Below are 14,934 nucleotides of genomic sequence, written 5' to 3'. Positions count from 1 at the left end.
TCACCTCAACGAAAATTGCACCACGCCTGACTAATATGTTCCATGAAAGCTGCGAAGCAGGATTGCTCCCAACAGACCAACGGCTAGCCACTATAGTGGTCATCCACAGGAGTGGAAACCCTAACACTTATGCTCCTCCTATAGGCCAATTTCCCTACTCAACGAAGAAGCCAAGATTATGGCTAAAGTACTTGCTACTCGTCTGCTACAAGTCATTACTAAGCTTGTACACCAGACTGGTCTGGCTTTATGCCAGCCAGAAATACCGCACTTAACTTTAGTGTCTAAGATCGGGCTGACACGATACTGGAGGACGCGGTGTTGGTGTCGATTGACACGGCCACGGCGTTCAACACGATCGAGTGGCAATACATGTTTGCAGTACTAAGAAAACTGTTTTTGTCCCGGGCTTCTTGCGATGGATACGCCTCCTATACGGAGCCTCAGGCCCAAATAGTGGTCAACAACCGAATTTCCCACACATTCACGCTCGGAAGGAGAACCAGGCAGGGTTGTCTCCTCTCCCCATTGCTCTTGGCCCTCGTGTTAGAGCCCTTGGCAATGTGGATACGGAAGGACCCGGTTATTAGAGGGCTTCGATGGGCTGACGAGTGGGAAGACAGCATATCGTTGTATGCTGACAATATCTTACTATACTTGGCATAGCGGGTGGCCTCCCTAAACAGAGTGCTACATATTTTCATTGTCTTCGGTGCATTTTCTGGATATATGAATAACTGGTCCAATTCTGTTCTCTACGTTCTTAGTGGTAAATCACCTACCCTACACTGGGGCGTCACCATTGTTGAAGTTGACTCAGGATTTAAACACCTGGGGTTTCAGGTATCTAAAAACCAGACTCTTTTCCATGAACGCAACCTCCACCCCCGCTGCAAAGATTCAGGACTGATGTCCTGCGCTGGAAGTCACTTTCAATGTCCTTGTTAGGAAGTGCAGCCCTTTTCAAAATTATGTCCCTTCCCCGGTTTTTATATGCCCTGCAGAAGACGCCACACCCAGTGAAACCGGACTATTTTAAATCTGTTGTCAGTGCCCCGACAGACCTCCTGTGGGAAGGCAAACCACCACGGATATAGATCCAAAAACGTATGAGAAGCTGGTATGATGGGGGAATAGCCTTCCGGCATCTGAAAAGATATTACTGGGAGGCTCAACTTACTGCGGTAAATCAATGTATGTACAGGCCACAGGGAGATCAGGGATTTAATATGGATCGGTGGCTACTTCCAAGGGAACGTTTTATGGGTGCGCTCTAGGCAAACCATTCTAAATTGATATTGTTGGGACCCACTGGACACACAGTGTAAGTGTGGCGGGCTGTCACAGCCAGTTTGGGCTGGAAGGACTAACTCACATTGGCTACTCCACTTTGGGATACTGCACTCTTAGGTAAGAAAACAAGTTACTTACCTGTAACTGTAGTTCTCCAGTATTGGAAGCTTTCATAGATTCACATAACTGAATCATTTCCCCGTCGTCGATACAGGAGTCTCAGGTACATAACAAAGCAATGCTTAGTAGTATAGCCAACTGAAAAGAGGCTTAGGCCCATTTCTCTTTTGCAACCCATAACCTTTGTTATGTAAAAAAGGGCAAACGTTTCCCTTAGCCAATCAGAGCTCCTCACCCTCTAGAACCCTCCTCAGAGAACCTTCTTCCCCTCAGATTTTCGGGCACTTGTGCTATAACACCCTTTGTGCCTAATCTGAGGTGAGCCTCTCAGGGGAGGAGGGTGGGCGTATGTGAATCTATGAAAGCTTCCAATACTGGAGAACTACAGTTACAGGTAAGTAACTTGTTTTCCTACTCCAGTATTACAGCTTTCATAGATTCACATACATGAATCAGAATAGCGAGCAGTAAAACATAGCACATTTTGTTTTGTAACCTACTTCTCCCAAATAGCAAAACACATGATCTTCGCTCAGAGCAGTAGCTGTATATAAATACGCATAGACAAAGTATTCATAAAATATATACCAGACAGCATACAACAATAAAATTTGCTTTTCTTACCAACAAAGGAAGGAGGGATGACATAGAAGGCTGACCATTACTGGAAAAGGTTCCTCAGTACAGCTTGTCCCACTGCTACATTCCCTCTTGCATGAGCGTCTAGGCAGTATTGTCTGGTAAAAGTATGCGTACTCCTCCAGGTAGCCGCCCTGCAGTTGTCCTGAATGGAGGCGCCTGAAAACAGAGCAGTAGAAGTTGACACCGCTCTTGTTGAATGTGCACGAACACCGCCGCCTGATGACAAAATTGAATGGCGTTTGAAATCCATCGTGCAATTCCCCGTTTTGACAATGGGAACCCTTTCCTAGAGGCACTAAAAGCCACAAATATTTGTGTAGATTTTCTGAAAGCTCTTGTTCTTTGCAAATACAATTTCATACAACGCTGAACATCCAGAGCGTGGAGAGTCCTCTCTGCAGCTGTAGATGGTGGAGGAAAGAATATTTTAAGGATCAATGGCTCATTCAAGTGGAAATCCGTTGGTACTTTCGGAATAAACTTCGGATTTGTTCTGAGCACTAACCTGTCCTCTCTGAATTGCAGAAAAGGTTCTCGCGTTGTAAGTGCCTTTATCTCTCCCACTCTCCTGGCTGAGGTTAGAGCTATCAATAGAGCCACCTTCCAGGATAGGAATTTTAGATCAGTTTTGTGAATTGGCTCAAATGGTGGTTTCATCAATTGTGATTAAACAATGTTCAGCTGCCATAGAGGAGGTGGAGGCCTGATAGGTGGGTAGGCTCTAAACAACCCCTTCATGAATTGTTTTACAATCCTTTCCGACCACAGAGACGGACCCATTGAGTTTCTTCTGTATCTAGAGACCGCCGCTAGATGCACTTTAATTGAGGCATGGGCCAAACCTGACTTTGCCAGCCATAGTAAATATGGGATGATCTGACGTGCCTCTGCCCGCAGAGGTTGTAAGTAGTTCTCTTGACACCACAAGCAGAATATTTTCCATTTCAACTTATATGTTTTATTAGTGCTTTCAGCTCTTGCTTTTGCAGGATCTCTCTGCATTCTGCCGATATGTTTAAGTGATGAAATTTTCTGTATTCAGGAGCCAGGCCCCTAATTGCAGTGATGTCGGGTCTGGATGCCGCACCTATCCCTGAGCCATAGTCAACAGTGCTGGTATTGGCTGTAAACGTATCGGTTCGGTTTCTGATAAAAGGAGCAGTTCTGTGAACCAGTGCTGCCTAGGCCACCATGGGGCTATCAGTATCATCCTGCATGGCTCCTTCATCTTTGTGAGCACTTGCGGTAGAAGGGGAATCGGCGGAAAAGCATAGGCAAAGACTCCTAAGCATGCCATCAAAAACGCATTCCCCCCACGATCCCAGTTGGTGATGCTAGCTTGCAAAGTATTGGCATTTCTTGTTCTGGGCTATGGCAAACAGATCCACTGTCGGCATTCCCCATTTGCCAAAGATTTCCAGTAGTATGTCCTGATTGAGTTCCCACTCGTGAAAGGTCGTCTTCTGCCTGCTGAGAGTGTCCGCTGTCTTGTTTTGCTCCCCTGTAAGATGTACGGCTTTTAGAGTTACTTTGTGACTTATAGCCCATTTCCATATCTTCTGAGCTTCTCTCGACAGGGAGAGTGATCTTGTGCCCCCCTGTTTGCTTATATAGTGCATCGCGGTCGTGTTGTCTGTCCGCACTAACACCGATCTTCTTTCTACTCTTGGCAGGAAGGCTAACAATGCCAAACCTATTGGCCTCAATTCCAATAGGTTTATGGGAAGGTGTTGTTCCTGTTGTTTACATCGGTCGCTGACCTGTAAGTCCTGGAGGACTACTCCTCATCCTTCCAGAGAAGCATCCGTGGTAACCACTAATGGAGCTGGTTCAGTAAGGAAGGAAAGGCCCACCGAGATGTTGCTTCTGTGAGTCCACCACGTTATTTATTTATTTATTTATTTATTTTATTTGATTAATATAGCGCGTTATAACCCGGGGGTCTCTAAGCGCTTGTCAGGTAAGCACAGCAGAGATTCCTAAAAAGCCCTACCAGGAGTTATAGCCCAGCCCAGGCCTTCTGGAAAAGAACAGTTTTCAACTTCTTCCGGAAGGACATCAAATTGGATTCCTTCCGCAAATCCGCCAATAGATTATTCCAGACTGCTGGGAGGGTATTGGAGATGGCGCGGCCACCCACTGTGGCCAATCTGAAGCGTGGTTGGGTAAGAAAAGTTGCTTCAGCAGATCTTAACGACCTACCCGGTGTGTATGGAGTCAGGCGGGTCTTAATATATCTTGGCGCCTTTCCATAGAGCGATTTATGTGCGATGCAGAGCCCATTAAAGAGCACCCTCTGCCTTACTGGCAGCCAGTGTAGCTCGCGCATAAATGGGGACGCATGCGAGCTCCTTGGTTTCTTAAAAATGAGCCTGGCGGCATCATTCATCATTTTTGGGGCAGTCCTAAATAAAGCGAATTGCCATAGTCCAACCTTGATAATATCATTGCGGACACCGTCCGTCTCAAGGTGTAGAAGGACAATAATGGCACAATTTTTCAAAGTTGTCGGAGAAGACAGACACAGGTTCCTACCACCGTGGTGACTTGCTTCCGCATGGATAGTTTATCATCCACCTGGATGCCTAGGCTTTTTACCACCACTGCAGGTTCTGGGGGTGGCCCAAGTTCTCTTGGCCAAACCCGTCGTGCCATGGGTTACCAGCGATGGTGATTGGTAAAACCTCCGTCTTGTCAGGCTTGATTTTTTAGGAGTTCAAAGACATCCAGTTGGCTGTATGCTTAAGGATGTTTTGCAGCCTTGCTAACGCCCCAGGAGCATCATCCATTTGGATAATGATTTGGGTGTCGTCAGCGTAGTTATACACCTGATAATCCATTTGATTGAGGAGTGAAATCAACGGTTGAAGATATATATTAAATAAAAGGGGCGACAAGGCAGACCCCTGCGGCACTCCACAAGAAATTGGTGTTGCAGTGGAGAGCAATTCTCCCAGCTGTACTCTTTGCGTCCTCCCTTGTAGGAAAGAGGCAAACCAGGCATGAGCTGTGCCCTGAATGCCGAAATCCCTCAACCGCGACAAAAGTTGTTTATGACACACGGTGTCAAATGCCGCGGAGAGGTCTAACAACACCAGGGCACCAGGTATCTTCCTATCTGCCCTATTCCTGAGCTCATCCAAGATAGACAACATGACCAGCTCCGTGCTGTGATTCGCACGGAACCCCGATTGATTTGGTTCCAACAGACCATTCCTTTCCAGATGATCGGAGAGATCGGACAAAACGTGCTGTTCTAGCACTTTGGCGAGGAAAGGAATCTGGGAGATACGCCTGAAATTTTTCAGGCACTTCACGTCTGCCCCAGTTTTTTTTTAGCAGAGGGATCAGTCGTGCTTCCTTGAAGGCTAACGGAACCTTGCCTAATGCTAAGGATGAGTTCAGGAGAGCCAGGACCTCTTCTTCTATTCCTGGCATAGCCAGTTTGAATACTTCAGGAGACCAGGGATCGGCCTGGGAGCCAGACCCTCGCCCCATAAACAAGGACAGTCCATCCTTCGCAATCAAGGGTAGAGTGTCCAGAGGTCTGTCCACCAGCTTCTTACCTGGGGTGGTCTGTAGGGGGCAGGCATGCATGGGAGTACGAGCAATTTCAGAGATGAGGTCTGTGATTTTGCTACTGAAGAAGTCCTGAAATCTCTGACAGTCCTCTAGAGTGAACTCCGGCCTCTGTTCTTTTGTTTTCCTGAGTTCATTTAGGACTCTAAAGATTTCTTTTTGTGGATCTTTGGCTGTAGTGATCCTCCTAGCTGTTATTGCCCGTTTATAGGTCGCTAGTTCTAGCATATAGAGACTTCGCGCATTAGTGTCATAGGCTCTGCGCCAAGCTCTCTCCGCCTTGCGTAAAGCCCTCTTCTTCTCCCTAAGAGAGTCATTATACCAAGGGGATCCCGAGCCTCTATTTACTAAGTTGACCCTTCGTGCTGGCGCCACGTAGTCGGCCGCCCTTCGAAGTCTATCGTCCAAATTACTGCAAAGAGCATCCGGATTCTCATCCAGAAAATTCTGGGGTGGATTCGCTAGGAGATGTGCTACCATTTTGTCTCCATTAATGTTCTTCCATTTCCTCACCACCCTCTGGCCTTCTACAGGTTTCGCTTTTTGTAAGTTCATCAGGAGATCTCCCTTCACCAGATGGTGATCCGACCAGACACAAGGCAACGTAATCGTCAATCCCTGTACCGGAAGTGACGTCCACACCAGATCAAGCGTGTGACCTTTCACATGTGTCGGCCCCTTTACTTGTTGGGCTAGCCCTAGTGATGATAAAGCCTCATCAATCTGGCTAGCCTGCCCTTCTTTCGGGGTAGTTTCCCAGTGGTAGTTGAAGTCTCCCAATATAACCATATTGTCGTACCTCGAGCGCAGATACTGCACTAGTTTCAAAAACAGGTCTGGAAACTCCGGCATGGCCCATGGAGGACGATACACCACCAGGACTGTCAGGCAGTCTGTCCCCAACCTCAGTTTAACACCAAGCACCTCTGCCCCTCCCAAATTTTCTGCCAGGATTGTTTCTCCTCGCATACGATCAGCGAAGAAAAGTGCCACCCCTCCGCCTCTCTTCTCTCCCGCTCTATTACAGTATAGAACCGAAATATTTGCCGGTAGAGCAGCCACAAGATCCGGTAGCGAGGAGTCCTCCAGCCACGTCTCCGTGACTCCTAACAGGTCGAATTCCCCGTCCTCCAGTAATGAAAACACCCCTCCATTGTATTTTTGGAGGGAGCGGGTATTTAACAGCCCGTAATGCAAGATCCCGGCTTTATGAGCATGAGGCCGTCCAGACCCTTTCTCCGGAACCCTCCACAACCCTTCCCACAGAACATTGGTTCTGTGGGAACCAATGTTACCGCCTGCAACTTTGGTTGCGTGACGTTGATTTTGTCCTTGAAGGATCCCTTTTGCTTGGCACCACTGTAGATCTAACGCCTCTTGTAATGGACGCATTCTCAATCGACACCACTGAAAAGACGGGGTAAGAATCTAAAGGCTGTCCCAACAAATGGATATAAATATAGAACAAATGGAATTGTTATAGAGGAGAGAGCTGTGAACCACCGTTGCCAAGGCGAATACATGAAACAGAGCAGACTGTTCCCAACTCTGCTCACTGTGTAAAGTCTGTAACTTGATGATTGCTTTTATAATTGGGGGGGGGCTCTATCAGTGGACGGTGCATTGGCATTAATGACATATCTTTGTTTAAACCTATAATACCTTGTCCTAATAAAAAGAAAATTAGAGCAGATGGGGTGCTACTGCTGTCTAGAAATCAGTCTACCCTTTGAGTGATCCCCTGTAATGTTGACCTTCTACTGTCACATTTGCACTATACATCTGGTTTTATGCAAAGAGGTTTTGCAAGATGGGATGGGGCGCAATGTGATCAAGAGAATATGCAATGATATTGGTCCCCTGAAAGAGGTGGTTATTTTTATTTTCTGTGATCCTTTCAAATGTATTGTATTGTTATGTGTAAATCTATGGTTTTAATTAATTGAAATAAACTTGACTAGAATGTGTCTACTATCCTAACATTGCTACCTATTTTAATCAGTTCAATTATTTTGTTAAACTAACATATTATCATGCATGGTGACTTTTATTGCAACATTTTTATTTTCATGCTAAGGCTAAGCATTCAATGAAGAAAAGCTAATTTATCTAAAACAAGGTTAGAACAGCAAAGTACTTTAGAACATTACATCACCAAAGGGCATAGACCATGCTCTGCAGAAACCCCAACAGAAGCAGAAGAGGGCATTTCACCACCACACAAACTGCAATAGAGAGTCAGCTATACATGGGGGGGGGGCTTGGGGGTTAGTGGAGCTTTGTTACTTGGATTAATGCCAAAAACAATGTTTACATTCTACTAAAAGCCACTGGGCAGGAATAAGTTCACTAAAAGTCAAATAATCTGTTATACTCAGCAAAACAACCCAGCCACTGAAATCCCTTGCCATTCAATCAAAATTATATGAGTGGCCCTTGAAGGTCTTCTCATAGTAAGCTGGCTCCTATCACCAGTTAATTAAATGTTGAATAGCAATATGATTACCTGCTGTAGAGCAGTCACAATATTGAATAGTATTACAATATTCACCAGTCTTTTTCTCCATTCATATTCGTATATTTCTAACACATTACAGTAAATATTTTAGGCTGTGAGGCTTACCGTCTGACTACTGTGGCAGGGAGACTGAAAGGAGGCGCTGTAGAGTAATCGACTGAAACGCCATCTGACCTGTTTTTGTTTAAAAGGAACACAGAAAGAAATTAATATTGAAAGAGTTGTTGTGCCTGCCACTTCTTAAATTTTCATTTTTGTTTTAGTTCTCCATTCAACAAATCAAAGGCGAACTGAAGGCAGTCTTTTGGATGATATAAGAAATTGAGTTATTAGTTGTGCAGGATGAGAGGCCTGCACAAGTGACACATCCACACTTGCCCTACTGGGTACCAAGCACCCCATTGTAGCGCTAGATGTTCTCAGGGTATCAGGAGGTGGTGAGGGCTAGTAACTACTATTCGCTGGCACCCACTAATAACACTCAATAAATGACTGTACTTTCCCTTTTCCAAAGAAAAAGCCCTGACGGGACATTACACACACACTACAGAATACTATGCAATCATTTACAAATATATATACACATCATATAGATTGAATTAACTGTGGTGACATTCTGAAATCACATTTGACCTCTATTGGGTCATGACACCCAAATTCACAGTATTGCGTTACATAAGACAGGCCTACGTTCACCACATTAACATGCAAGGCAATTGGCTTTGCAAAGATTCATCACATAAATATACCAATAATCCACTTGTAAACAACTACTATATCACTGTTATCGTTAACCATGAATAAATGTAATCTTTACTGCCAATAAAGAATTGCAATGTTTATCAAAAATCATTGTCAGCAACAAACTTTCAATAAACAATTTAAAACCAACATAGCATGTGTCTGACTATTTCTTATACAGTTTTAAGCAACAAAACATTCAGTCATGGCATGTTCCCTTTGACCTTGGAGAAACAGTTAGAGGAAGAAGAGGAAGAGGAAGAAATAGTAGAGAAAGAGGAGGAGAAGGAAGAGGATGAGCAGTAAAAGGAGGAGGATAACAGGGGTGGGGGGTGGAGCCCTCCCATCCCAATAGCCATTGATGGTATTCATTGTCGTTTAGTGCAACTGCAAGCCAAGACAGATATGCAAAATGACGATAAACTCTCCTGGGGTCAGAAATTCAATGACACTGGAGACCTATTGGTGACCCTTACATTTTTTCTGGGAGAAAGGGGATTGCTGCAAAACCCTGCAGCCCCCACAAGCCTTGAAATTTATGTTGTTGGTGCCCCTGCCATCGTCGGGCCACCCAGGAACATATGCACAACAAGTTCCACGGGCATTATGGGGCACTCCCCCTGTGGAGCAGTAAATGTTACAGTAGCGGCTCTCTCGCTGTGTTGAGAGAGCCACGATCCTTATTCTTCCTTTTTTTCCCTTGAATGGTTGCCAGATCCCGCTCAGGACAACTGGACTCTAGCTTTAATGTTGGGGGTATCAGTGGCAGCCCCAATGCCTTTTGGCTCCCCGCACACAGCTCCTGTGTTGTGCGCTAGCTCGCAGCTTTTCCACTACAATCGGCTGGGACAGACATGCGTTCCGTGCACACTGTGCCACTGGAACCAACCTATGCCTGGCTGATCAACCCTAATCTGGGCTAAACCGCCCCTTGGTTGCTTGTGTTCGGGTTGAGGGAAGACCTGGCCCAGTATTCAGGCTGGACTGTTCCCATTAGAGCAGGGTGAAGATTGATTTGCATATGGCTGGGTCCAAACTGGGGTGGCACAGTGGGCAAAAAACAGTTGACTAGGATGCGCCCAAGCGACTGCCAGTGGTTGAGATTGATTCAAGCATTCCATGCATTACCTTGTTGTTGTTGCAACTTCTTTAAAGTGGCATTTTTAAAATAACTTAAAATCCGACCTCACCTTTAAAGAGGACTTCAAATTACAAATCCTAAGAGTGTAAAAATTACTTTTATAGCAGCTACTAATCCAAATTTAGCATTTAATAAATCTAACAATGTAGCCCAATGATTCCCTTTGGCAGCAGCCAACCTTTCTACAATGAAAATAATTTTTGGGGTATTTCACTTTAAGGACATGTTCAACATTAATTACGACATTTACTACCTTTACATATCTGCACCATGCCTTTATTGGTGAAAAGTCCTACATATGGGTGACTTCATATTTAAAAGGAAAGTTTAGGCCCATCAAAAGAGGTATTTTGACACGTCAATTGTGAGGTTACATTTGCCATAGGTGGTTTACCCTGTATGCCACTATCAGGCCGCACACAACAGTAGTCTCTTATGCGCAGCCTGTACCCATACATAAACCCGTGTTAACATGTAACCAGCCCAGTGCAAATTGCCCTAGTCGCATTGCAGCGGCTTTATCTTAAAAGACAGAAACTGGCAGAAAACATGCGCAATCAAATTTACTGTGATACTACTGGGAATGAGACTCAGGCAGTGATACTCATCCCCAAAAAAGGTTAAAACACAGGAGATCAAAAAGCAAAAATGTGGGTGTGCAAAATGGGCAGAACACAATTGCAACAGATGGCTACATATTACAAAAGGGGGGAAAAGAGGAGGATAACATAAAGTATATTTGGAAAATCAATAACATGAATTATTTTAGGAGTTTACTACCACGTCTCAGTCTGAAAGAGCATGGATAGCCTTTTATGCTCCAGTATGGTATTGCAAAGCTCAACCTAATTAGCAACACAACCTAATGTGCCGAAGATAAACCTAGAAAGTACAAGCTATTTTACATTCAATTCCTTTTACAAAGCTAGCCCAAAAATGTATTTAGATGCAGCCAATCGTTTGCTTGTATAGTTGGCATAGAGACGAACACAACCCATGGATTTATAATACACCTTCTTGAAATGACAGAACGGTATTGTTGTTAATGATTCTCTGTCAGTGGCGTTGCCCTTAACACACAGCATTTCTGCAATAAACAGACTAATTCATTGATATTTATTATGATGAAGCAACACTCTTTCAACATGCTTGTAGGAAACTGGACTACTGGTTGGGGAGATAGGGGGGGTGAAACCCTACTCCAGCAGCAACCACCACCTTTGACAGATGCGGCACAAGCAAACCCCAAATTTACTTGTGCTTCAAACTGTGCCAGCTTGGCACAAAGCAGTAAGACTTAACTAAGAGGCAATTTGTATAGTATTTGTGGAGCAATTCACACAGTAATAAAGTGGTACCCTGCACGAGTCAGCCGGCGCATTCCAAGCCAGATCTTTACACCTGCTGAGGGAGTGACTCTGGTAGCGGGAGCGGGACTGCGAGGCAACGAAAGGTGCTAGCGCCAGGTAATCGCGCGCACCTGGGCCTCTTCCCGCCCCCTCCTCCCTGCAAGCACTTAACGACTCGCGGCCCCCGAACCGCGGGCGCCGCTCGCAGTCGTGCTTGCTGTTGGAAGCGTGGGGAGCCCTTTACACTGCTGCTGTCTTACCGGATTTGGGACTCTTGCACCTTGACCCTGTGTGCTCCGTTGTGTTTTCACCGCCAGCGATCGAATGCTGAACTGTGCCTGGGCCCGTGTGCTCTATTTCTTCACTGCAACTGCCCCAAGGGAATTGATCTTGGTACCCTGCACGATTCAGCCGGCGCATTCCAGGCCAGATCTTTACACCTGCTGAGGGAGTGACTCTGGTAGCGGGAGCGGGACTGCGAGGCAACGAAAGGTGCTAGCGCCAGGTAATCGCGCGCACCTGGGCCTCTTCCCGCCCCCTCCTCCCTGCAAGCACTTAACGACTCGCGGCCCCCGCTCCGCGGGAGCCGCTCGCAGTCGTGCTTGCTGTTGGAAGCGTGGGGAGCCCTTTACACTGCTGCTGTCTTACCGGATTTGGGACTCTTGCACCTTGACCCTGTGTGCTCCGTTGTGTTTTCACCGCCAGCGATCGAATGCTGAACTGTGCCTGAGCCCGTGTGCTCTATTTCTTCACTGCAACTGCCCCAAGGGAATTGATCTTGGTACCCTGCACGAGTCAGCCGGCGCATTCCAGGCCAGATCTTTACACCTGCTGAGGGAGTGACTCTGGTAGCGGGAGCGGGACTGCGAGGCAACGAAAGGTGCTAGCGCCAGGTAATCGCGCCCACCTGGGCCTCTTCCCGTCCCCTCCTCCTCCTACTTACCCCAACTTCCGCACGCGCACGCGGGACGCGCGCGGGCGAAGACCGGGCAAAGAGCGGGCCGTTGTGCGGCCGTTAGGTGGCTGGAGAGGCTGGGCTGGGCCCTGTCCCTTTAGTCGTGCTCCCTACTTAGACCCGGGCTCTCTGTGACTTCCACTGTTTGTATACACTGCTTAAGTGTTACTATAGTTGTTTCAGTTTTGCTGGTTTAGTATTTCTAGATATAGTCACCCCTGTATAACTTCATAGCTGTGTAACCTCTTCCCATTATGGATACGGCTTCACCTGGGACTTCGGGGGTTAACCCTAACAAGGGCACTCTAGATAACTATTTCAAGAAATCCATCTCAGAAATTGAAAGGGAAGAAGCCTTAGCAGAGAGAAGGGTGGAGCGTCGACGCTCCATCGAGGGTTACAAGGCAAGAACTCCCTTGGTTACGTCCCCGCATATTTTAATACCCAGTACAGAGGTGTCCCCCATTACTGAGGACCCCTTCACATCCCAGGAAATCCCAGAACTTTTAAGGGATATTACTTCCACACCTCCTTCTTCTTCAGGGAATCCCTCTAGTTTGCCTACTGTCGCTCCCCTAACACCTAGCAATCCTGATGCAGCTCAGAAACTTATGCCACCTCCTATCCCTATGGCAAAAACCACTGCTAAAAATCATTTGAGGAAGACTGAGGCCCAGATAATCCCTGGCCCTCCGCCCAAAAAAAGGATGAGGAAGGGGGGTACTATACAAAAGGGCAAAATTAGTCACTCCGAATTTGGTAAGGGGAAAGGGGGGGGGGGGGTGCAGTCTCTGTTTCTATACCAGCTGTGGGTATCAGACCTGCACAAGAAATACCACCCCCTATACTAACTACTACCCTTCCATGTGCATTTCCGGAGGAGACCCCTCCGCTTGCCCCTACCTTAGAGTCAATTGCGCAAATGCTCAGGACGTTTACTTCCCCTATTGTAGATAGATTATTGGCCATAGAACAACGGTTAGGGAACTTGGAACAGGCTATTTTAAATAGACCGGCCAATCAGAAGGTCCCTATAACACCTAGTATAGTTCAGACTGCAGTCAGTTCACTTAACAGCTCAAAACCTTCTACTTCCAAGATGCTCTATTCAACATCTAACAATCTAGCCAAGGAGGCCCATACGATTTCTACCACCACTACAACAGCCTCATTCCCTTTGCCCAACCCTCCTACTAAAACATTGTCCCACATTCCTCTAGGCACTTTAACCTCCACCACTCCTTCCGCAACTGCCATTAATAAGAATGGTACCAACTCGAAGGGTGGAAGTAGTACCGCCGCAAGATCAAGCCATCCGGTGGGAGAGAGGGCACCCTCTAGCAACGCACCTAAACGCAGGATCCCCCAGGTTGAACTCCCTCCAGAATCACTACCCTATGTAGTGGTGCTTACGGGTGTGCCCACTCTAGACCCCGACAAGCGAGAAGGCCCAGAGCAACTTAAAAACAAAACCATGTACTGGTTGTCTAAAAATAGACCTCTCCCGGTGAATGTTAATGGAGACATAGTGCATGTGCGCCGACTCTCCTGGTTAGGGGGACGGGAGAAAGACATTGAGGGCGACTTGATTGTGATTAACTTCAGGGATCCTGAAGCTGTTAGGCATATTCTGAGTTGGATGCCGGGGAACCTAGGCAAATCAATTATGCCGTGTGACCTCACTTATTTCTATCCTAGAGCCCTAGTAGCTCCTCTGTCATGCCCATGGCCCCCCATGCCCCCGATAGGGATTAATGGTCCAAAACAAATTAACCATTACTTACCCTCACACCCAGGTTCCACGATCCCAAAGAATGTTCTTGGGTGGGAACATGTTCCATCAAGGGGCTATGGAACTAATTACAGGAGTATGGAACATTCTTCTCATTCAGGGGGGATGGACCACTTGCTTCCATTTACACCTTTGGAAGTTAATAACAGATTTGAAGCTCTTTCTGGTTTGGACTCTTGTGATTGACGCCTGGGGTCCCTTCCTGGTTATTCTGCTGAAGAAAGAGCGTCAAATGGACTGAATGAAAATTCTCACGCTCCCGGTGCCAACTCCCCTTGCCAACTGTCAGCAGACCCTTATGGTACGATCCCAAGTCTCCCAGTCACACCTAACTTTAGCCCACCCTCTTCACAAGGGGTTCCCATCCCAAAAGTTTGTAGTGGTAGAAACACCTCAGGGGGGCATGGACTAATCCTGCACACTCCCTTTAGTGCCCTGCGGGTACTATCTTGGAATGTTGCAGGTATTTCCAACAAAATTCACACGGATGAATGGGATTCCCTTATAACAAATAGTGATATCTGTCTCTTTCAAGAGACATGGGCGAGGGAGCCGATTCTCAAAACTGGCTATGCCATATTTGAGATCCATGCCACCTGGAACGGCAAGGGGAGGCCCTCGGGTGGTTTGGCGGTGTGGATAGCTTCACATATTGGCTGCAAAGCGGAATCCCTACCTACGTCTTCCCAAGACATTCAGTGTGTCCTTCTAAACTGGAAGGGGGCTCCAACGTTAGCAATAATAAATGTTTATTCCCGCCCAGTAGGACCAACGGCAGAGTCCACCACACTTGAAGATCTTGTG

General features: G+C 46.6%; 1 protein-coding gene across 1 annotated transcript in view; it reads right to left on the bottom strand.

The window, feature by feature from the left end:
• Nucleotides 1–14,934, bottom strand: part of RTTN (rotatin) — a 1,129,552-nt gene that overhangs the window by 658,006 nt on the left and 456,612 nt on the right. The window contains exon 24 of the mRNA XM_086965450.1: nt 8,258–8,326. Within this exon, the coding sequence (XP_086821576.1) occupies nt 8,258–8,326 (69 nt within the window). The remainder of the gene's footprint in view (nt 1–8,257; nt 8,327–14,934) is intronic.

Source organism: Lissotriton vulgaris, chromosome 4_1 (assembly GCF_964263255.1).
Source record: "Lissotriton vulgaris chromosome 4_1, aLisVul1.2, whole genome shotgun sequence".
Lineage (NCBI taxonomy): Eukaryota > Metazoa > Chordata > Amphibia > Caudata > Salamandridae > Lissotriton > Lissotriton vulgaris.
The sequence above is the reverse complement of the archived record's forward strand: the minus strand, read 5'-3'. Positions and strand labels throughout refer to the sequence as shown.